The 27,099-nt window shown below is 34.3% G+C and overlaps 1 protein-coding gene across 3 annotated transcripts in view; it reads left to right on the top strand.

Moving 5' to 3' along the window:
* LOC115211947 overlaps positions 1–27,099 on the top strand; it is a 1,127,226-nt gene that overhangs the window by 519,560 nt on the left and 580,567 nt on the right. For all 3 annotated transcript variants that reach the window (XM_036502953.1, XM_036502951.1, XM_036502952.1), the window contains one exon: positions 23,210–23,309. In XM_036502953.1, the coding sequence (XP_036358846.1) occupies positions 23,210–23,309 (100 nt within the window). The remainder of the gene's footprint in view (positions 1–23,209; positions 23,310–27,099) is intronic.

Genomic DNA, 27,099 nt, shown 5'->3' with positions numbered 1-27,099 from the left:
ATCTTTAATCCTTCTTATAATAGTATTAAGAGGGCGTATGTCCGTATGAGGTGACGGTTTTTGCAGTCTTTAAGCGATGTTTAAGAAAGAAATAAATGACTTTGTAGCCCCTCACAATTCAGTGTCAACTTCTTTAGCCATGATAAGTAATTTATTTTGCAACACCAGGGAAGGATTACTAAAGTATAGATAGATAGATAGATAGATAGATAGATAGATAGATAGATAGATAGTAGGATGTAGGTAGGTAGGTAGGTAGGTAGGTAGGTAGGTAGGTAGACAGATACATCCATACATATAGACAGACAGACATGCAGGCAGACAGGCGTGCAATCAGACAGACTGACATGCAGGCAGACATGCGTTGCAATCAGACAGATAGACAATATTTCAAGCTTACGGCCACAACATCGGAAGGAAATAAAAATCATTTTTTCATCTGCCGCTAAACAAAATACAGAATGACGAAGGCGGAAACAACTTCCTAAATTAAAGGTCGTCAAATTAATGTGTCTCGTTCCATTTATTTTTCACTTCTTGTAAAAATATCTTTATATATATATATATATATATGCTACATTAAAGAATGAATATATGACGTACTTTTCTGTGAAGATGCTTTTTTAAATACATTCTGTTTTTATTTGTGTCGATAAGTAAAATTAAGAAAAACATATACACGAATATCTTATACCTATGTGTCGAATGTTCCGAATTTATTACACACATGCATGCATACATACATACATATATACATACAGACATACAAACATACATACATGCATGCTTGCATACATACATACATATATACATACAGATATACAAACATACATACATGCATGCTTGCATACATACATATAGACATACATGCATATATATATATATATATATATATATGCTACATTAAAGAATGAATATATGACGTACTTTTCTGTGAAAATGCTTTTTTAAATACATTCTGTTTTTATTTGTGTCGATAAGTAAAATTAAGAAAAACATATACACGAATATCTTATACCTATGTGTCGAATGTTCCGAATTTATTACGCACATGCATGCATACATACATACATATATACATACATGCATATATATATATATATATATATACACACACATACATATATATACATACATATGCATATATGTGTGTGTGTGTGTGCGTGTGCGCGGGTATGTATATATGCACATGTATATGTACATGTGTATCGTTGCGTTTATATGTGGGTATACATGCATGTGTTTCACGCGAGTGTGAGTGAACATATGCATATAGGCACATGTACGTGGGTGTGCGTGCGTGCATGTGTATCTATGTACATGCGTGCATATGCAATTTCTATGCGCATTTTTTACTTTTTTACTTTCTCCTCTTCGGTTTTTTGCCCTTATTTAACGGTCATTTTAATAGGTTTTTTGTCTTAATAACGGTCACTCACATAGTAATTTCCCTTTGTTTAACGGTCATTTTCATAGCATTTTTTGATTATCTTGATAACTGACGAGATGCCGGAGCAGATTTCTGCCCCGACATCCGAAACTCGGAGTTTTATTATGGCAACCGAATAATTGTCACATATTATATTATAGATAAATTCCTCTATTTACATAATATCGAGGTCTCATTCATTCTTTTGTTGTCATACCATTGCTATTAATATATATATATATATATATGTAAATATATATGTGTGTGTGTGTGTGTGTGTATAATTAAAATTATACAAGTACATTGTTCGTTTGGATATATTTGAACATAGTAAATGTCATGCGTAGTTATGTAAACGTTTTTGTAGACCACAAGGGGCTTCCTTGAGCGTGGTGGTTTAGCTCAGTATTTTTTGTAAACATTTTTTGTAAACATTATACTGAGTGAATAGAAACAAGCGAAAATAAGAAAGTAGATTCAGTTTCAGGAAGCTTTCTATATTGAGATGGTTTGTATTCCACTCTTGTCACACACTCACGCAGATTCTACCTGAGAATTATTTTAAGAATACATATGGCTATGGAATACTTAACCGCTTACACTCGAATTCACCGATCAGGTAATTCAGTTGATATAAAAACTGAATACTCATTGTCGAAACCGACGGAGATCGATTTGTATTTCTATGAATAAATATGAAAGAAACCAATAAGTTTAGGCCATATCTAAGAGGTTACAAAGATTATGTCCAAATCTATAAAATAAGTGTTTGAGATTGGAACACAAACAGAATTATGCAAGTGGAAACTGGTAAAAATTTGATTCGCAATGCAAATGAGAAAGGAGTTCCTCAGAGAATCCTTGGAAAAGATCAAAATTAATTTAGTTAATATAAATACTGGATATTATTTGTATCGTCATACCTGTTATATTTGTTATAGCTGATTTATCAGACTATCATATTTTCTCATATAAATTATTCAGAAGTACCCTATCTAGTGAGTACTTACTTCTTTAAGACGATAGAAAAATATTTTTTTGTCTATTTCTAGAGAGTGAGACAGCAAATATCGGTTCTCTATTTCATTTGTAAATACGAGAGATTTCTGGGTTAGAACGAAATATAACAAGTTCAAGAATCAGTGAATATTATGTTTGCACGAGAGTATCAACAAAATATGTTAACGAGAAATTCGAGTGATTTATAGTTAGGATTAAAAAAAAAACATACCTCCTGAAGCAGTAAGACAGAGAACATATTTACAACCTTATAGAATATATATTTCAATTACCCACTCGACTTTGTTCTTGTCACTTTTGATTAAAACAAAGTCAACATAAAATCTAGTAGAGTTATGCTGGAATGTCTTCCAACCATATATATCTGGTGATATATAACAGTTCTTTTTCCTTTTTCTTTTTTGTTCTTTTTAAGCATAGTACATCAAGTATTACGTTATTGAAGGAGTACCACTTTATCTTTTTTAATACTTTGAGGAAATTTGGTTGTTATTTCTACCTAGTCCAGTGGCTGGACTATATATTGCGGTGAGCTGGCAGAAACGTTAGCACGCCTGGCTAAATACGTAGCCGTATTTCGTCTGCCGTTACGTTCTGAGTTCAAATTCCGCCGAGGTCGACTTTGCCTTTCATCCTTTCGGGAGTCGAGAAATTAAGTACCAGTTACGCACTGGGGTCGATGTAATTGACTTAATCCCTTTGTCTGTCTTTGTTTGTCCCCTCTATGTTTAGCCCGTTGTGTGTAGTAAAGAAATATATATATTTTCCGTGAATAATGTAGTAAGGCAGTTTAGTGATGATGAAAATATTTACCACATTTTACTCCAATATTTCTTATGAAATGATTGGTAAACGCTAGAATTATGTTAGAGTTATGAATACACACGACTTATTGTACTGTCTATTTTAATCATTGCAGGTCCGTTTAAATATATTTAACTATAATGACAGTGTCAAAGACAAAATCGAATCTGTTCAAGACGTCTTTTTTGTTTGTTTTTTTTTTATTTTCTCTTCCACCATATTGCGATTGTTCGTGCGTCTTACGTCTTGCTACTTCGACGTATCATGAGAACAAATTCCACATTTTATTCTAGGCACGTTTCACTAATAAAGGCAGCGAAACGGAAAATTTATCAAGATTTACATACATACAAACTCACGTATGCACAATCACAAACATGGGTGTATGTGTGTGTGCGTGTGTGTATACAAACATACGTGCATAGTCTAATATATACATATCTATCTATCTATCTATCTATATATATAATATATATATATATATATATATATATATTATATATATATATAATATATATATATATATATATATATATATACATATATGAGTGTGTATGTGTAATATACTATAGGTAGAAAGATTGATAGATTGATAGATGATAGATAGATAGATAAACAGATAGACAGACAGATAGATAGATAGATAGATAGATAGATAGATAGATAGATAGATAGATAGATAGATAGATAGATAGATAGATAGATAGATAGATTTTGTGTGGGCGCGTATCTGTCTCGTATGCGACTGCGTAAATGTTATTTTGCTGGTGAAGAATGTAGCAACCTATCAAGCACAATATATATGAGGGTGTTAGAACAAGTGGATAGACATAAAGTGTCTGAAACACGTCCGTCTCAGAACGTGTAGATTACTGTGTATGCGTGCAAATTTTGTTGCCAACATTAGTCAGCTTAACAACACAGAGAACCACAAGCTACACACAATCATACAACACATACATATACATCCACGCACACTCACACATACACTCGCACACAAATACACACTCTCTCTCACAAACACACACACACACATGAAGACGCATGCACACATGCAAGCTTATATATGTATATATTATATGTACCTCTGTTGTATGTATATGTGTGTATGTATGTATGTATGCATGTATGTATGTATGTATGTATGTATGTATGTATGTATGCATGTATGTATATGTGTATGCATATGTATGTATTATCTGTGGCCATGCTGGAGCGCCGCCTTTAGTCGAGGAAATCGACCCCAGGACTTATTCTTCGTAAGCCTAGTACTTATTCCATCGGTCTCTTTTGCCGAACCGCTAAGTTTCGAGGACATAAACACACCAGTTGGGGGGATAAACACAGACACACAAACATATACACACACACACACACACACACACACACATATATATATATATATATATATATATATATATATATATATATATATATATATATATATAGACATATATACCACAGGCTTCTTTCAGTTCTGTCTACCAAATCCACTCACAAAGCTTTGGTCGGCTCGAGGCTATAGTAGAAGGCGCTTGCCCAATGTGGTTCGTAAGTAAGCTACTTACCACACAGCCACTCCTACGCCTATATATAGTATGCAAACATATATACATATATATTTGTACACAGTTTATTGCATCGGCTTCACTGGCTTCGAAACAATGGAACATATTTTACAGGAAAATAACGAAATGCCCTTTTATAGGGTTGCAGCATTAATATTACCTCCATCAAAAGGCTAAGCTATGTATGTCGGGTTTGTATGAGTATTGGACCATATTTCTGTAGTTGTATGCTCACACATGGATACTTATGTATGTGAAATGTGGGTGAGGTTGTATGTGTGACTGTGTAAGGAAAAAGGACCCAAAGAGACGAAATCTATATATATAAAACTCTAGCTGTGTGAGTGTCTGTCCCCTTCGATTTAGATTCCTAACTCCTCCCACATTTTGCGGTGCAGTTTAACCAAAACCGGGTATCTTATAGTCGTGATTCATATCGAGCCCGTCTGACTATTAGCGCGCGTCAACGATGAGTCTACGATTTTAAAAATAATTTAACATCATTTTTTATTCCATTTTAATGCATAAAATGCATCGTGTGTCGATGGCGGCGGAGTTGGCGTCCACGCTCACAGCTGCACCTGTTTGCTTCTCCCCCTTCCCTCCCTCGTGAAGCTGTGGGGAAGGGAGTGTAAAGAAATCAACGTCGTAATGCGTTGTGAAGGAAACCAGCGTTCTTTTAGAACAACGACTTCATGGCTTGAAAACACCAAAACAAAAATGGCTAAGAAAGCCTGAATTTATAAGGGAAGTAACTCTCTAAAAATGCTTATATAGTTATTTCCCTTACAAACCCGAGCAACGCCGGGCGATACTGCTAGTAGTTATAAAGAAATACTTTTCACAATCTCACAACTCTTGTTTCATTCCCTATCATGGCTACTTGAACAATGTATTTTTTTTAGACTCGGGTTGACTCGAGCTATCTGGATGAATTTGTGAACGTAGAAACTGTATATAATCCCGTTGGTTAAATTGTGGTTGTATTTCAAAAGAATAGCCTTGTCGCACACTGCCATATTGATTCTACCTGACGATCACGTTAAACATTCACGTGACTGTGGAATACTCAGCCACTTACGTAGTAATTCAGTGAGCACATAATTCAGTCGATCAAACAACTGGATACTCATCGTGGAAACTGATGGTGATCAATTTTCTTGGACCAATTTCAGAAACTACAGTGATTCAAGTCAGCGTATCTATAGGTATGTAACGCTTTTCATCATTGATGGGTTAAATTAAGCCTGACCTGACGCCAAAAACAACGCCGAGCTAATGAGTAAAGCTTCATTTATTTACTTGATCTGCTAAATATAGCAAAGAATTTCTTTGAATAATACCCTTCCGCCTTAAAAATGGGGACCACAGTAGAGTATTTAGTCTTGGTAGAGAAGACGGATTCTCATTGCAAGAAGGCTTTTATAAAAAGTCAAAATAGAAAGAAGTTGCCTGATTTCCTTCAAATCTTTTAGAATGACGTCGTATTAAACAGAAATGACACATTTAGCAATACGGTCCCTAGTATGCAAAAAGATAAACAAAAGAGTTACGACTGAAACACCCTTGATTATAACTCTGCTCTATCAGGGATTACCTGATGCTAAACAACAACTAACGGAATTTCTATTTGACTAGCTGGCCTGCAAGAAATAGAAAGCTTCTCAAATCACATCCTTCTGCCTTAAATATAAAAGATGCATCAGAGAATGTAGCTTCTATATTATACACACTGACGAGTAGTCACGACTTGAAGCCTTTTTAGCACAAGACTCCAATCTAGGTTTATATGGGGATAAGCAACAACACTATACGAGTTTCGAGTCAGCGAAGAACATTCTACGTGAGTAGGCTTGATGTGAGTTAGAGAGCAGTATTGCTGCATGGTGACAATAAGAAACACGAGAGGAAACAGACGCAAGGCTAGTGATAAAAAGCATAAGAATAACTGAAAGAGGATGAAATCAGACGGATACAGGAAGAAAATGGAGAAAGGTTCGAGGAGGAATATTTATAAAAAAAAATTACTAAAAAGAAACAAGAACAAACCCCATCGTTTTTGACAGATACTGTGCTCGTATTTTTAATTAATAACTTTGATTTCAACATTTTGCAGACCTCCTGTCATTGCAATTGTACGTGCTAATGTACATACTGTTGTTTGTTTGATATTGTTTTTATTTTATCAAAACTTTTGTACTGACAATATGCAGATGAGTAATGGGTTATTATTCATTTTCTTTATTTTCTGTCCTTACTTATTTTGCTTTCATTAAGTCACTGCTTTAACATGTCGCAGACTATAGCGTTTTACTTTCATTTTTTCTTTTTTAGTCATATTTTTTATTATTTAGAAGAAGAATTCCTTTTCGGTTGTTTTGTTTGTGTTTTTCTTCTTCTTCCTCCAACACGTTTTGAAATAATTTCAACCGAACATCGAAGCAAACATATGTCATGAATCACACTACACTGTCTGCTGTATAACACGTTTGTTTGTTGGTTTTATTTTTCAATGAGTCTGGACACATTTCGGTGAATCATGAAACAGACGACAAATGCTAACGATTCAAAACAACGAAGACTTGGATTATTTTTTTACTCACGAAATAATTTTTGTTAATTAAGAAGAAAACAAACTTCTCGGTTTAGAATTAATTTATTTAAAATAGAAATTACTCGTAGTTGTTCTTTTATCAGTGTAATCATTGTTGCCTTCCTTTTCATTTTTTCATTTTATTATTACTACAAGAAATATTATTATTATTATTATATTATTATATTATTATTATTATTATTACTACTACTACTACTACTACTACTACTACTACTAATACTACTACTATACTACTACTACTACTACTACTACTACTACTACTACTACTACTACTACTATTATTATTATTATCATTATTATTATTATTATTATTATTATTATTATATTATTATTATTATATTATTATTATTATCATTATTATTATTATATATTATTATTATTATTATTATTAATATTATATTATTATTATTATTATTATTATTAAATTTGCTGTTAATGTCAGTATTGTTATTGTTGTTCGTATTTTTAGTTTTATACTGTTGTTTGTTTAACAGGAAATGTTGAACTTTCCAAAATTTTCGAGAAAATAGTTTACTGTTATGTTAATCTCTGCTTTATTGATTTCTTGATCATTCTTGCATAAATCGGAAAGTGAATATTGTGAAAAGAGATAACACGGATGCCTGTATTTCAGGTATTTTAATGGTTATGAATAGTGGAATACAGATAATCCTCCATATTGTTTTACACTGTTTCGTCAATAGTCAATGATAAAGAAAGTGAGCTTCTAAACGTGGCGAAGTAAGCAAGGAGATAGTCGGCTCATATGTTTTTCTTGTAAAATGTACGTTGAGGTCTAACGAAAGTAATGTCTCTGTCTGCACAAAGTTAGCTTTGTTAGATCAGTGGTTACGCAACAAGAGGACGAACTCTAGAGAACTGTTACTGAGAAACCTGAAAGAACTATGGTCATTATCAACCTATCTACCCACCTACTTTCTCTCTGCTTACCAACCAATCAACTTTCCTACATACATACATACATACATACATACATACACATACATACATACATAATACATACATACATACATACATACATGCATGCATACATACATACATACATTACATACATACACATACATACATACATACATACATACATTAATACATACATACATACATACATACATTTTTTTATTATTATGGCTGGCCCCTCATTATCGAGTATGGCCATTGCACGAAGCTTAACTGTTACTGGTTCTGTGATCGAATGTGACTTTTTAGCCTAGCTAAAGATCTACAATACATACATACATACATACATACATACATACATACATACATACATACATACATACATACATACATACATATGAAAAGAAGAAAAGAAAAGAATTATAATTTATCCAGCGATCATTGCCATTGGAATTATTGATGATATTTGAGTTCTTTTCATATGGGTAAAATAATGAATTTAGAACCATAGACCAGACATGCATACATACAATATCCCAGTAAAATATTGCACTCTTGCTTTCTTCGTTTCATACTTTTTGTCTGATCATTACTTTAAACCATGCAAAACTGGGAAAGGACTGGACTTTTATAAGACTAAATCGGCCTCGCTGAGAAGGAAGTATCCACAGGGTGTTTTTCTTCGCAGAAATGCTTTTTCTGTCGCTAGTGATGGCCTCTAGTTTTCAAATCCTGTTTGTCTCGTCTCTCTACCACTCAGGTACTCTCACACCCAACTCATTAGTTTTTTTTTTAGTTTGTTTTCATCTCTTGTTACGCTAATTTCCTCCTACACCCTTACCTCCATCCTCGCACAAACTAATATATGCAATCCTTCCTCCTCACAAAATCCTTCTCTGAAATATTTCGCATCTCTTTCATGCAGGTGTTGACCTGTTTAAATGAAACACTAACAGCATCAAGCTAATCAGACCTTCAAAGATCATGGCAGGGCCTCTTGTCCAGATTCAACCCGTAACGAATAGTTCTGTAATCCTACTACCATTAAATAAATCCATGCGTGTGTGTATGTATGTATGTGTGTGTGTGTGTGTGTGGTGTGTGTGTGTGTGTGTGTGTGTGTTGTGTGTGGTGTGTGTGTGTGTGTTGTGTGTGGTGTGTGTGTGTGTGTGTGTATACACGGGTAGTTGGGTAGTTGTGTTCTGTTTGATTTAATGTCAACTTTGATAATTAACCTTTTTTTGACACAATGCTCGAAAGACTACATGAACTAATACGACTTCCCTTCTTTAATAGACAATGGTTTGTTTAGCAAAAAATTCGTTTTTTTTAAAATTTATTCTGAGTCAGTGCATACTTAAAGATTCCTTCATTGATTCACGTATGTTATCCATATGTTTTGTTGTTACTGCTTCGTATTACATCAAACCACCGATCAGACACAGAATGCAGAGCATAGGTCTGCTTTTCCCTACCATGACCACCCCATCTTTTTTATGAAGTACATTGCGTGTAACTAGAAAATTACATTATCGAATTTGTTCTTCACATAAAGCCGAATGTGATTCAGAAGAGATTTGGCTGGTCTTTCCAGCAGGTGGTGGGACCACGTAGGTATGCTGTGATTATACTTTTGTACAGTTACTTTCCGCTTGAATTCCGTTCGTTGTTTTTTCTTTTTTTACTCATTTTAACTTCGTTTTAATCTATTCAGTAATACATTCAATTTTTCTTTCCTTCCTTTTTTTGTAATCTTGTGTTTTTCTAATAATGTTTCGTGTTGAAGGTTAACGTTGATTTTGTTTATTTTGGTACCTTGAATGGCACCTTCCGTGGAAATCAATGAAAACTATAAAATAAACGAGAACTATATGATTGCTTAGTGTTTGTTTGCTTGTCCTTCTTTCCTTGTTTATTGATGTTGTGTTGTTTTTATAGTTGTTTTTTTTTCTTTCTCATTTGTGTTTATTATTATCGTCATCATTATTGTTGTTGCTGTTCGTCTTGTAATATAATTCATCAAAAGAACAAAAATATGAAATATAACCATGATCAAACAAAAAAAAATTAAATTGTATAGAGAATTATTTTTTTTTAAAAAAAGGGCAAAAAGAGAAGAGGAAGAGATAGAGGAAAAACAGGTTAATTGCAAAATAGTTCAAACGATTAGATTCAATTATATGTTCCAGTCGCATAACTGCGCATTCCAACCACTAACTCCTAAATACACACATCAATCAAAGACTATCAGAAATTTGAAATCTTCCCCTTTAGCCAAATCTCAGCTTACTCCACTTCACTTCGACTATATCTTTTCTAATTCGTTAGGTGCAATGAAGGGTTTGTACAATTTTATGTATTTAAAAATTCCCAGTTGATCAGCAAAAAAAAAAGTCATTCTCTGCATCAAAAGTACTGTTTAGGGAACATTTTATTTTATTTAACTTTTAGAGCTTTGTGTAAAATATTTTTTGCTTTATATTTCTGATACGATTATATCATTATTATTATTGTTGTCATGGTGATGGAGTGATGATTTGGTATAAACGCTTGATTGCCCGATTAAATAAATTACACTATTTAGTTGTTTTATTTGTTTTAGTTTCTGTTTTGGTTTTATTTGTTTCCTCAAGTAGCGATCATGTTTCAATTCCCGGTTGAAATCAATTCGCACTACTAACGTTCAAGGAAAGAACATGGACAATACAACTTTCCAGCGACGCTTCCATGAAAAAGCATGACATATTTTTGTATTATCCAAAAAATACAAAAAGCTCCAGCAATGTTCTTTTGTTTTCTCACTTTCTTCCACAATACCGATTCGATTTCCTACTAAATTTAAGTGTGATACAGAAATCTTGGAGAAATCAAGAGTAACAGAATGGTCCATTTCGGTACTTCTCTTATCTAGCATTAAGAATTATCCATTGCTTGCGTGAGTAGGTTCCTAACCACTGACATCAAGTAAATCAAAAGCGTAGCAGGACAAAGGAAATGATGCATTAATCTCTCTATATATAAAGCTGAAGTTGTCTGTGTATGGCAGGTTTGGTAGCCTTCAACTAACACTATCTCCTCCGAGACTCTGCGGCACAAGTTGATCAAAATTGAGAGTATGATAGAAGAAGGCTTGATCTTCCTTCCGTAGAAGAAAAATTTCAAATCGGACCATGTTAACACCAAAAATTATTTACATCAAAAAGGTGCTTTTTCCCCCTGAAAATCCCTATTTTTTACGATTTTTTGACTGCTGTGTCGCCATTTTTCGGTGTATTTCAACCAGAAAAATGTTCACTTAAAGGAAATAACAAGCTAAATAATGCAAAATTTTACCTTTCAAAAATTCCAATTCTAAAGGGTCAAAACAAACCCGAGCAACGCCGGGCGATACTGCTAGTATATATAATAGACACACTAAAGAGAAATAGCAACGATTTGAACAACCACCACTATATACAAAGAAAGACATCCTTATAAAGAAAACCTGCAAATCCAAAATGTGCAAAACAATAAAGCTATACAATAGGTTGGTATAGGAATTATGCCACTTACTTTAAAGGTCAGGTTTAAAATTTTGACTCGAAACCTAACATAAGTATCTATCCATCAAATATTTCCTGAAATATTAATCAAAGCGACAAAATTGACACAGCATCAGGTAATCCCTGATAGAGCAGAGTTATAAATTGAACAATCATATGCCACCGCCAGTATCTAGAAATGACAGGGTAACAATATGTTTGGACAGGTTTATTCATAATGATAGACAATTAAGATCATCAATTTATATGTTAAAAACGATGAGTTATTGCAAGGAAAATCACAGCTAATGAAATTTCAAATGTTTGCGGATGAAAACATTTCCTTGAAAGGACAACTTAGAGAGACTGTCTGAATGAGAAAACTTAGGAAAGGAAATAAATAAATTGTTGAGGCTGAAAATTTAAACAACTCAGCTATGGTAAGAGCACTTGAGAGTTATAAAATGAAGGCAAATCGAGAGATAGACACAATATTCAGAATATCCGAAATAGGAAGAAGAGCACTAATAACACATACACAGAATAGCACTATTAGTCACAGCACAATAGATAGATAGATAGATAGATAGATAGATAGATAGATAGATAGATAGATAGATAGATAGATAGATAGATAGATAGATAGATAGATAGATAGAGAGAGAGAGAGAGATAGGAAGGTAGGTAGGTAGATAGATAGATAGATAGATAGAGATAGATAGATAGCTAGATAGATAGATAGATAGATAGATAGATAGATAGATAGATAGGAAGGTAGGTAGATAGATAGATAGATAGATAGATAGATAGATAGATAGATAGATAGATAGATAGATAGATAGATAGATAGATAGATAGATAGGCAGGAAGGTAGGTAGGTAGAGAAAATGCATACATACTTAAATACGTAAATTCATACATACATACATACACAAGCTTACATACATGCATACATAAATATATACATACATATGTACATATATACATTGCTATATACAGATAAAATATTTAAAATCCGTCGTATAACGACAAAAGTGTGAGTGAATCGTAATACACTCGATGCATGTGATGTAAAGCTGTTGATGCAGCTCTTACGGTATAACGTAACGGAACAATGAATTGATAGTCTTAGCAAGAGCTTAACAAACTCTAAAACTTCAATGTGTTGTAAAATCCAGTGGATCAGACACTACATAGAATAAGGAAGAGAAAGTGTATTGATATTTTTAAATAATGCATGCAAATATCTACCACTCTCAGAAGTTCAGATTTAAGTTTAGAGAATAACTACTTAAAGCATATGCAGACTATTGATATGGCCTGTCTGAGAATAACATCAAGGAAAAAAAGCAAGCGAAAAATAATAAGTATTAACTGTTAGTCTTTGAAATGGCAGAAAAGAGATTTTGAATTAGAGATTGTGCTAACGGCGATTGGTTGAATTGGCAAAAGAAATAACGCAAGTTGAAAGACAAATGAACAAGTTAATTAAATGGGCGATAACTATCGAAGTTGTTTTGGGCTAGATCAGAGCTGATGTAGCAGATATATGACCAAAAGCATTCGAGCCGTGACCATTTCATCTTATTTATATATATATATAGATAGATAGATAGATAGATAGATAGATAGATAGATAGATAGATAGATAGATAGATAGATAGATAGATAGATATAGATAGATAGATAGATAGATAGATAGATAGATAGATAGATAGATAGATATAGATACATACATACATACATACATACATACATACATACATACATACATACATATATACATACATACATTATTATGGCTGACTCCTCGTTATCGAGTATGGCCATTGCACGAAGCTTAACTGTTACTGGTGCTGTGATCGAATGTGACTTTTTAGCCCAGCTAAAGATCTACAATGTCTTGTACAAAATTAGCAACTAAGACCTTACTAGTCATAACCGGTTGTAGTTGTAACTGGGCTTCATGTACCTTTGCATGTCGTTTAAGTCCTCCTGCCGATTACACTCTCTTCCACATGCCCGACAGATATGATTAGTATGGTGTATTACACCACCATCAGTGGCCAGGTTGCACTCATCTGTCTTATTTTATGACTACGAAGATGACTCATGAGTCCAGCTTTACCGAGGCAGGGTCTTGCACAGACATTGCATGTCAGAATCAAAGGAAGACTCTTCCCTTCTGGAAGTGTAACAGCGTTGCCCTTCCTGACATCCCTCCTTACTTTCTCATGTGCAACTCGAGATTTCTCAAACGACATACATACATACATACATACATACATACATACATATATGTGTGGAGACGCAATGGCCCAGTGGTTAAGGCAGTGGACTCGCGGTCGTAGAATCGTAGTTTCAATTCCCAGCTTGGATGTTGTGAGTGTTTATTGAGCGAAAACACCGAAAGCTCTACGAGGCTCCGGCAGGGGGTGATGGCAAACCCTATTGTACTCTTTCACCCCGACTTTCTCTCATTCTTTCTTCCTGTTTCTTGTATTTCAAAGGAGCCAGCCTTGTCACGCCCTGTGTCACGCTGAATCTCCCCGAGAACTATGTTAAGGGTACACGTGTCTGTAAAGTGTTCAGCCACTTGCATATTAATTTCACAAGCAGGCTGTTCCGTTGATCGATGACCTGGGACCCACGTCATCGTAACCGACAGAGTGCCACGATATTATTGTGTGTGTGTGTGTGTGTGTGTGTGTGTGTGTGTGTGTGTGTGTGTTCGAGATTCTTTGACTCTGTATAGAAGAATCAATTTCATTGACTAATACACACACATATATGTGCTCGTGAGCCAGTGGGTGTGTATGTGTGTGTGTATGACTACATTATATAGGTTATTGTTTCTTTCTTTTTATCTTTTACGTGCTTCAGCCACTGGACTTCGGCCATGCTGGGGCACCGATATGAAAGCGTTTTTAGTCGAACAAATCAACTCAGTGTTGATGTTGTTAGTTTTTTGCTCTTTTTTTGCTTTCGTTTTTTGTTTGTTTGTTTTGTTTTGTTTTTGGTAGTCTAATACTTGTTCTATCGGTAACTGTTGCCAAGCTACTAAGTTATAAGGACTTGAACAAACCAACGCCGGTTGTCAAGCTGTGAGGTATTGACAAACACAGACACAAAGATACACATGGACATAGATATACCCACTTATATCTTCTGTATTTAATCATTTGATTTTTTTTTGTTTTTTATGTAACTACATGACGGTATTTCGTGTACCAAATTTATTCTTAAGGCATCATCTGGATTGGAACAATAGTAGAAGATACTTGCCCAGGGTGCCGTATGCTGAGAATAAACCAGAAACTTATAGTTACAAAGCGAGATTTTCAACCACTCAGCCGTGCCTGCGCTTGTATGTTGTATCTTCTACATCATTAAAATGAAAGTGTGCGATTTCTGAAAGATTAAGGTACTATTTCTAGCACGTCGAGTGTGCATATTGTTGGCTTATCTAAAGCCGCTTTAAAAGAATTTTATATACAGATGGTGTCGAGATATTTTGTCTGTAGGTTTTTGTATGTGCGTGTTTAAGTAAAACAATATTGACTTCAAATTTTAGCGCAAGACTAGTAATTCCTGGGGAAAGACTAAGTCGACCCCAGTTCTCAACTACTACTTATATTATCTACCCTAAAAGGATGAAAGGCAAAGACATCTTCGGCAGGATTTGAACTCAAAATGTAAAACCGGGCGAAATGGTGTTAAGCATTTCGCCCGGCATGCTAACGTTTTGGCCTGTACTTCGCCTTTGTAAGTGAAACAATATTGAGAAAGGTCTTGTCCGAATTTCTCTAAACAAATTTAACCTTATAGTCAGGCATAATTTGAGCTTACTGTAAATTGTTACTAGAAATAATAGCAATAAATATATTTTGACAAAATGTGGTAAATTATACAGCATTTGAAATGTAAAAATAATGTGATAGGCAGTAGGCAGATTTTTTTTATTATTTTGATTTTCATGCAAATATATTTAAAAAGGACAAAAATGGAGCGGTGATGTTTCGAAAATGTTTGAAAATGTTACCGATATAACACAACTTCGGCAAGAGATTTTTACAGATATGAAGAAACTTTGTAGGAATTCTATCAGGAAATTATAGACTTTACCATATTTATTTTTTTATATCGATTCCAATTTCATTTTTGCTTTTCATTTTTTTTTTTTTTTTGGTCTGTGTTTCTCTTGGTTTCTTTATCACATTGTTGTATTTCATGCTTTTCATACAGGGTTACTCTCTTCAAGTCATTATTTATTTATCCATTATTTATTTGCTCATTTGTTTATTTATCCATTTTAAACCACGACAGAACTGATATTTACATTGCTAAATCTTCCTGAATAAAGATATGTATGCATGTTTATAGACACCGCATATGTGTGTGTATGTGTATTTATGTATGTATATATATATATATATATACATACATATATATATTCATATATATGTATATAAATATATATGTATATAAATATATATACATATATATATATATATATGTATATATATGTATGTATATATGTTTGTGTGCATGCTTATATATATATATATATATATTTATATACATATAAATAAAATAAAATTATATATATGTATGCATGCATGCATATATGTATGTATGCATGTATACCATAAGAGGAGAGAGAAAGAAAGAAAGTGGGTGAGAGAAAAAGAGGACAGAGATTACAGATTAATATGCATGTATACGTTGATATGTGTTTAAACGTTTCTAAGTTTTCCACAGAAGCTTTCCCTATTCTCTCCATTTGAGCTGATAACAGTAAACTTTCTAGCGCTCTCACCATTCCGAGTTGTTATAATTGTATTTATAACTTTTTTAAATATTTTTTTTTATTTATACAATAATTTATATATTTTATAATTTTTTATTTTTTTTATTTTACTAGTTCGAAAATTTTCTATTGCTAAAACTGTCAGTGTTATCTTGAAAACTGTGATTGTGGGTGAATATCAACACAGCAACAAACTATCACAACTGCCAACATCAACCGCACCAATAGCATATACGTCAATACGAGTAATGGCAACGATTTTTTTTTCTCTTACATATTTTTGCTTGGCGTCATGCCAAGTTTTGTTGAAAAGTATCGGCATAATTAAATAAATTAACCGAGGTTTATTATTAAAACCTGAACGAGTAATTCAGGGAGTCGCTAAGTAATCTCTCCATCTGCTAGACATTCCAGTTAACTCTTTTGTTTTAAACGGAATTTATACTTTGCACAATATAATCATAGGTATGCTCTGAATGAATAAAAGACATGGTGGTTTTGTTTAGACTATACTTGAACATTAAAGTGCTTTGTTATGTCAGACTTCAACAATAACAATAACAATAACAACAGCATCATCTACAGCTTAATCCTGATCATCTGTTTCGGTTTAACTTGTGTTTCTTTTCGTCCATTTATTGTGAAGAGGGGTCGTTAAGCAACAGTCGTATTCTGAAACAAGCCACAATTTCTTTAGTCAGTATGATGACTAAGGTACGACTCTCTTCATTGCTTAGTTGGGAGGAAAGCAAAGTGCTCATGTCTCTTTAAAAAAGTTTCCGAGATTTGCTGGAATGAAAGAAGATACTATTAAACTGCTGACTTGACTCAAATCCTTGGGTGCATTTAGGGGAGTAAACTCCTCTAAGTGCACTCGAGGACTAGGAGCGGGTTTGAAATCAGAGCTCAAAGAGCTGGAATAAATACAGGAAAGCATCCCACCGACACGTTAAAGATTTCATCAGTCCACTGACCAAGACTGGCACGGTATTTATCGACACTGGAAACATGAAACGCAAAATTAATCTCAACGGTATTTGAACTCAGAATGTGAGGAGCCGGAATAAAATTCACAAAGCATTTCATCTGATGTGCTAACGACTCTTCCAATTAGCCACCTAATAACCTATTTATATGTTTTAGAGCGAAACGGTAAAGCGCTAGACAAAGTCATGTCTATAGTTAAACCTTGGGAAAGGCGGCGAGCTGGCAGAAACGTTAGCACGCCGGGCGAAATGCGTAGCCGTATTTCGTCTGTCGTTACGTTCCGAGTTCAAATTCCGCCGAGGTCGACTTTGCCTTTCATCCTTTCGGGGTCGATAAATTAAGTACCAGTTACGCACTGGCGGTCGATGTAATCGACTTAATCCCTTTGTCTGTCCTTGTTTGTCCCCTCTGTGTTTAGCCCCTTGTGGGTAGTAAAGAAATATATAGTTAAAACTTGGTTCATAGTTTGTTTGTTTTTGTATTGTTTTTGTTTTCTGTTGTTCACGCCATGTCCTGCAAAGACCATGAAGTTTGCTCAACCTCTTCTGATTGGCACTCGTGGGCTTCTATTTGGACTGAAAAATCCCGAGCTGGAAAGAGTTTGGGAAAAATTTCTCATGTGACTGTCAACGACAATATATTAGAATCTATTTTACAGTTGTCACTGCTCTCGCTGCTGCTTTTAGAATTGCACGCTTATACATACAGACAAATATAAGTGTGTGTGTGTGTGTGTGTGTGTGTGTGTGTATGTGTGTGTTTTGTATGTATATACATAAACTTGCAAATATGTGTATGCGTGTGCATATATGTGTGTGTGTGTGTGTGTGTGTATCCTAGTTTAACTCTTTGGATATTATCAGCTTTTCAGTTGCTGTTGCAGTTCCTGTTACAGCATATTTTTTTTTCTTTGTGAGTGCAGCTGTTGCTTCAAACATCGATCTTGTTTTCTTTGCTGCCGATGTTCTTATCGGATTTGTTTACATAATTCTCATTATTATTATTGGTTTTGTAGCTGATAAGTGTTCATGTTGTTGTTGTTGTTGTTTGTTTCTTGTTGTTGTTGTTGTCTTTGTTGCTGTGATGCTGCATTTAACGTTGTTGCCCACATTGCTATCTCCGCCATAACTGCCAGCATGGGAAACGCTTGCAAAAGGAAAATTCTCAAAACGACTTCCATATTGTTCTTTCGTGTAGAACTCTTCGCATCAAACTTGTCTTCTCTTTTCTCTATCTATCATGGAACTCATTTAAAGTTTTGCTGCGTCAAACATCTTTGGAGAATAAAGAAAAAAAAATCTAAATCAACCCATTATAAGGGTATATGACTTGCTTCAGTATTCTGTATATCTTTATCAAAATTTTCTATATGAAAAAATCATAGTTTCATCGCAAAGATATACATTTTACATAACTTTTATTTTCCTCCGTGTAGGATTCAACGTTAGTATGGCCATGCGTACGAAGATACAAATATGTGTCCATAGGCATACATACATAAATATACATTTACATATACATGTTCATACGTATATATAGGTATGTATGTATTTACATGCACACACACATACACCATACACACACATATATATATATAGATAGATAGATAGATAAATAGATAGATAGATAGATAGATAGATAGATAGATAGATAGATAGATAGATAGATAGATTTATAGATTTATATAAGTACATATACATACTCCCTATGATGGAGCTATCTTTTATAGTTAAAAGCTCCAATTCTTTTTTATCGTAAGATATCAAAGATTTAAACAGATGCGCATGCAAACGTACAGATATATATATATATATATATATATGGTTTGGTATATATGTTTGTTTGTATGTATGTACGTATGCATGTGTGTGTATATATTATATACATATATATATGTGTATATATATATATAATATATATATATATATATATGTATATATATATAATACATATATGTATGTATGTATGTATGTATGTATGTATGTATGTATGTATGTATGTATGTATGTATGTATGTATGCGTACACACATTTTTAGAAATGCAATCGCTGAAAAGAAGATTCAATATATGTCATGGAATATATTTGCTGAAATGTTATCACTCATTTCATAGCTGCTACGGATTTTTACACATAGATCACAATTCAACCTCCAAGTAAACACTGAAAACCATGATGGAAATAACTCTACATATTCCCTGGCTGTCACTATTTTGTAGATGATAAGTGGTGAGCTGCAGCCCCCATTGCTGATTCTGGAAATCAAAGTGAACTAATAAATACTCTTTGGCCCCGTACGGTTGTTTTTTTCCGAGAGATAAGGGGTATCTTTTCATATTTCCATTAAATGTTTTGACTTCAATAAAAGTTAGTATGTTTGGCATAAATTTGTCGTATTTTTTTTATCATTAAACTGCGGTCATGCTGGGGCACCACCGTGAATAATTTTTAACCGAATTAATTGACCCCCTCTCCCGGACCTATTTTTTTAGCTTAGTACTTATCCTATTCGTCTCTCTTGCCGAGCCGCTATGTCACGGAGACCTAAACACACCAACACCGTTTGTTAAGCGGTGAATGGAGACAAACACCGACACAAATACACACACACATACACACACACACACACACCACACATATATATATATATATATATATATATATATATAATATATAATATATATATATATATATATATATATGTACATTATGTGTGTGTGTGTGTGTGTGTGTGTGTGTGTACGTATATACGATGGGCTTCTTTCAGTTTCTGTCTACCAAATCCACTCACAAAGCTTTGGTCGGTAGTGTCTATTGTAGAAAAAATCTTGCCCAAGTTGCCCCGCAGTGGGGATGAACCTGAAACAATATGGTTAGGAAGCAAGCTTCTTCTTTCTTTATTGCCCACAAGGGGCTAAACATAGAGGGGACAAACAAAGGGATTAAGTCGATTACATCGACCCCAGTATGTAAAGGATGAAAGGCAAAGTCGACCTCGGAGGAATTTGAGCTCTGAACGTAACAGCAGATGAAATACCGCTTAAGCATTCCGCCCGGCGTGCTAACGTTTCTGCCAGCTCGCCGCAGTTTCTTACCACACACGGCACCTGCACCTTTGTTTACAACAGATCGAAATTTCCTAGCTTCTACACAGAGATAGTGGATGTTTGAATAAGATATTTGCTTTATCCAATAAGCACATCGAATATCGTTTTGCCTCATTGCTATCTTGATGCGTGATCGGCAAAAATTTGATATTTTTCTCACCTCATTTTCAAGAGATATTCTCCTTCTGTAATGTCGTTAACGGTTATAAACAACTTTTGCAAAGGAGTGTGGTGACGAAAGTTTCAAGCTATTGGTGTTATCAGATTAGGATTTTCATTGCCACGTCTTCTTCTGTAATTGTGCATTGAAGAACGGGTTAAGACAGAGTCGTGTTAGAATACATGCTACAATTGGTATGTGTGTGTGTGTGCTCACAAACACACATATACGCTTACACTCTGAATATGTGTATGTATGGTAAGTAGCTTACTTACGAACCACATGGTTCCGGGTTCAGTCCCGCTACGTGGCACCTTGGGCAAGTGTCTTCTACTATAGCCTCGGGCCGATCAAAGCCTTGTGTGTGGATTTAGTAGACGGAAGCTGAAAAATAGCCCGTTGTATATATATGTATATATATATATATGCATGTGTGTGTGTGTCCAACATCGCTTGACAACCGATTCTAGTGTGTTTACGTCGCCGTAACTTAGCGGTTCGTCAAAAGAGACCGATAGAATAAGTACTAGGCTTACAAAGTATAAATCCTGGGGTCGATCTGCTCGACTAAAGGCGGTGCTCCAGCATAGCCGCAGTCAAAATAACTGAAACAAGAAAAAGAGTAAAAGAGTCTATACATATACACATACATATATGAATAATGTTTGTAGCTCCTTCCATACCACTGTTTCATATTGGTCTCTACGAATTTCAGTACATTGGACTTCTGTAGTTCCTGTAGCAGGAGTGGAAGAAGAAGGCACAATAACAATGTCACATATGATATGTGACGCCACTACGACTTTGTTACCTCAAAAAGAAGTAGTATTTGCTAGTGTACTTTCTTTTGCTTTGTCTTTTTCCTCATTGCTGGTGTGGTTTGTGGTATGCTATTTCTCTGTTAAGCATAAATTGTGCGGTTTTCATTAACTATTTTATACGATCCCTTTGTCTAAGATAGACCATGCAATGCTGGAAAACTCATATTTTACTCTGTCAAATATGTTTCGAGAAAAAAAATTATGTTTTATTTCGTCTGTGGCAGTGTTTAAAATATCTTTGCTGCAATGATTGGCTCATAAATGAGTTTCGTTTTCCTTGATAGACACAATATTGCGAGCTTCTGTTTTTACTTCAAAGAATCTCTTCGGTCATGAATGACCAGTGGATTGTACAAAGAAAGTTCACGAGCAAGATTGTTTATGGCAGACCAGCAGTCACCCATGCATACCGGCCTCTCTTCTCCACGCCACCGATGTTATCCAAGAGAAAGGCAAAGGCCGATACAGCTTGGCAACAGTGACATCGCAACTCATTTCTACAAATGAGTGAACTGGAGCAACGTAAAATAAAGTGTCTTGAGCAAGACACTTTATTTCAGGTTGCTTGGTACGGGACTCAAACTCACCAACTCATCATTGTGAGTCCGACTCTCTAGCCACTGAGCCAGGCACCTTCACTCAGTTGTAGTAGCCTGACAGAATGCTTCTAGTCATATATTTAAGGGATATGACTCAATATATTGATAATTTTGGTCGTCGTTGGTTTATGTGTTTCCAGGGATTCTATTTATATCAAAAGAAATTACTCTTCTAACAAAAAGTATTAAGGAACACTTGACTTTTATATTGCTCCTGTTTTATTATTCATGAAGTTTGTTGTCTTTGTGGGAATGTTTGTTAAGGAGGAGAAGTGTTAACTATACAGCTATTAACGTCCTAGCTCAATGACAGATTGGACCAGATCGAATGTCTCTCTGGTGAATGCGTTTTAGTGTTTGTAGTTAGTGAATTATATGCTACTGTAGTGTTTGAAGTGGCTATATAGGAGAATGAAATACAACCCCGTTCAATCTACCGTTCTAGTTTATTCACGCCGTGGAGAAACTATATAAGTATTCGATGCTGTGTATGAATAAGTGTGAAAGTGCGTGTGTCTATGTGAATCATTATGTTTACAAGAAACGTGTATGCATGCTTATATAAATAAGTGTTGGTGCACAATTATGTATATATATATATGAAATCGTATTTCATGTGTGTACATTCATGCCTAAATAAACTCTATGTCCATGTAATAATATTTATCAAAGACTTTATATGTAAATATGCCTTTCTCGTAAGAAACATGTACTAACTTGTATAAGCATAAAGCCCTTTTTATCATTGATCTAATGCGCAAATCCATACATCTGCATGATTACCGAAAATATCTGAATTTGATTGATTATTTACTTAAAACTTTCATTCAGTTATTTTTTATATTTCAACAGGGAAGTCCGATGTGCCCCCTGAAGATTTTTCCGTATCTTCTGCTTGTCTCCGCCTTACACTTTTGGGACCAAGGGGCTGAGGCGTCGACACTGCATAAAAGTAAGTCAATCATTTTATTCTTTATGTTTCTTCATTTTCAGGTTCTTTATATTTTTTTAGTCTTGTATCTCGCTCTAGAAACTTAGAATGGCGAGAATTTCTGTAGCGCACATCTTATTTCCCTTATATTTATATTTTATGCTTCAAATCACCTTTGGCTGTTGAACGAGGGTATAGTGTAGAGATTATTTTCTACAAACAGGCGTAGGAGTAGTTGTGTGGTAAGTGGCTTGCTTACCAACCACATGGTTCTAGGTTTAGTCCCACTGCGTGGCACCTTGGGCAAATGTCTTCTACTATAGCCTTGTGAGTGGACTTGGTAGAAAGAAACTGGAAGAAGCCCGTCGTGTATATGTATGTGTATATATATATATATATGTGTGTTTGTGTGTTTGTTATCTGTGTTTGACCCCCCCCCCCGCCAATATCGCTTGACAACCGATGCTGGTGTGTTTACGTCACCGTAACTTAGCGGTTCGGAAAAAGAAACCGATAGAATAGGTACTAGGCTTACAAAGAATAAGTCCTGGGGTCGATTTGCTCGACTAAAGGCGGTGCTCCACCATGGCTGCAGACAAATGACTGAAACAAGTAAAAGAGTAAAAGAGTAATTTTTTTTTTTTTTTTAGTTCGCTTATCTTTGCGACCAAATACGGTTGGTTGATTCGATGAGGAGGTTCACCGACCTTCCGAATGCGATCGGTTGGTTTACAGTCATAGGTCTTTTGGTATATTTATAGTGTGGAAATTTAGCTGTGGATGACCATGTCTACCTAACCGTCATATTCTGAAAGTATTGGTCATGCTAAAGAGCAGAGAACTACATATCAGATAGGTTGTGGTGTCTGAATGTATGCGCAGATATATATACTCGTTTACTCTTCTACTTGTTTCAGTCATTTGACTGCGGCCATACAGGAGCACCGCCTTTAACTGATCGAGCAAATCGACCACAGGACTTATTCTTTGTAAGCCTAGTACTTATTCTATCGGTCTCTTTTGCCGAACCGCTAATGTTACGGGGTCGTAAACACACCAGCATCGGTTGTCTAGCAATGCTGGGGGACAAACACAGACACACAAACATACGTACACACGCACACACACACATATATAAGTATATACATATATACGACGGGCTTCTTTCAGTTTCCGTCTACCAAATCCACTCACAAGGCTTTGGTCGGCCCGATGCTATAATGGAAGAGACTTGCCCAAGGTGCCATGCAGTGGGATTGAACCCGAAACCATGTAGTTCCTAAGCAAGCTACTTACCACAGAGTCACTCCTGTGTGCGTATGTGAGTGTACATGTATGTATGCATATGCATATTTGCATGCATATATACATATATATATATATATATATATATATACATGCAATCTCACGCATACACGCACATGTATACATGTATATATATACGTGAGATTGCGTGTGTGTATATATAGATATATATATACATGCATGATTATATATATATATATATATATATATATATATTATATATATATATATATATATATAAAGTACAGAAGCCATCATAACATGGCTAACCACATAGGGGAGGGGTGTTACTGTAGCTTTAAAGTCCCAAGAGATCGTCTAAAGCCAACTGAGACGACGATCTCTTGGGGCTATAAAGCTACAGTAACACCCCCTCCCCTATGTGGTTAGCCATGTTATGATGGCTTCTATACTTTACATTATCGAGCGATTACCGTTTCAATCTCATTCTGAGATTTAATAATGCTATATATATATATATATATATATATATATATAAAACCACCTGACACCCACATCTACATATTTGAACTTCACGCTCGCGTCATCAGGGGTGATATGAATGTGCTTCATTTTCCGCGGAGCTGGGGTGGGGTGCTAGGAATACTAAATTTGGGATGTTATGATGTTGAATTACAATCTATGCAACAGAAAATGGAATTTAGATTGTCATATTTCCTGGAGCAGTAGCTTCTACACCGGAATTTCACGGCAAACTCACTTCTGGAAAAAAAGCATCATTCATACAGACTGTTGAAATATTTAGATGTGAAACTAAGCTGAGATTGAAACCGTTTCGGCTGAAAATGCTTATTTGTATCGCAGGATTACTTTCCTCCGAGACGATAACACACATTACAACTCCTACCATGGTTTACTTTAGAAACTTGTGAGGCTGCAAGCAAAATGAACGCTATGAATGACACAAGTGAAATTAAAGTGTTCACAAAGAATTTCTCACCTTTGTTGACCAGAGCGCTTGTTTCCTCCCGTCTACGTGACAGAGAGAAATCGTTTTCATACAAAAACACCTGAAACGATAGAATTGAACAACTTAACAAAGCAAAGTTACTCGTACACACACAAACACACGCATATATATATATATACACATATGTGTCTGTCTATATATATATACATAATGTGTGGATGTGTATATATATATATATGTGTGTGGTCGTGTGTATGTATGTATGTATGTATGTATGTATATATATATATAGATATATATATATATATATATATATATATATGCATTGATAGATACATACATATATATATTCATATACATATATATGTATATATATATACATTATATATATGCATATATATATATGCAATTATATATATATACATGTGTATATTATATATATATGTATATATTATATATGTATATATGTATATATATATATATATAATATATATATATATTATATATATATATGTATGTATATATATGTGTATATTATATATATATATATATATATATATATTATATATTCATATGTAGTATTTACACACGTCTGTGCAGGCTGTTTGTTCAGCTTGATTGTTTGTGTATGCGTTTCTCCTGTATATTGGATGATTTGTATCTGTTCGTATAGAATAGAAGCCGAAGTCAATGTCAAGAAGGTAAGCGATAGCTTAACCCTCTCCTTTTCTGTCTTTTAACAAACAATCATTTGCTACACACAAACTTTTAACCAAAGATAAATGTTTATAATGGATGAGATAGTATAAACAAGATTGTCTTTGGATTGAATCGAATGAACAACAGTGAACTTCCAAGCTGAAAATACTAAAACTCCAATAACGTGAATACAAAACAGCGGATACAAACCGTGCCTTTCTCGAAGCTTCACGCCAAACACAACGAGATTGTAAAATCAACATCTCTCTACTCCAATTTATATTCAATTACACACTCGTAAAAACACAAAGATACCACATGCAAACAGAGGCACACACAAGCACACATTATATAATATATATATATATATAATATATATATATATATATATATATATATATATATATATATATATAATATATATATATATATAATGTATGTAGTATATATATAATATATTATATAATTTATGTATATATATATATCATATACATATATGTATGTATGTAGTGTATGTATGATGTATGTATGTATGTATATATATGTATATGTATTATGTATGTTTATATGTATACCTTTTCACATACATATCAATCTGTCAGTAAATATTTATTTGAGAAAAGAAATCAATATTTATTTATTTCACACAAGAGTAATAAATATACGCTTTTCAATGTTTCCCGATGTATCTGATGTGTCACTCTTGCAGCGCTTGTTCTCCAGTGTGTCGGGAACAAGAACGTTCAGTGGAAGATAGATTTTTCTGGTTTTTAGCTTACTAGCTTGTTATAGAAATAGGAAATTTAGTCCCAAAACAACAGGAAAAGAGGCGAAATGATGTTTGACTATGAGAGTGTGGTAGACAAATTTATTGTG

The sequence above is a fragment of the Octopus sinensis genome, linkage group LG5 (genome assembly GCF_006345805.1).
Source record: "Octopus sinensis linkage group LG5, ASM634580v1, whole genome shotgun sequence".
Lineage (NCBI taxonomy): Eukaryota > Metazoa > Mollusca > Cephalopoda > Octopoda > Octopodidae > Octopus > Octopus sinensis.
The sequence above is the reverse complement of the archived record's forward strand: the minus strand, read 5'-3'. Positions and strand labels throughout refer to the sequence as shown.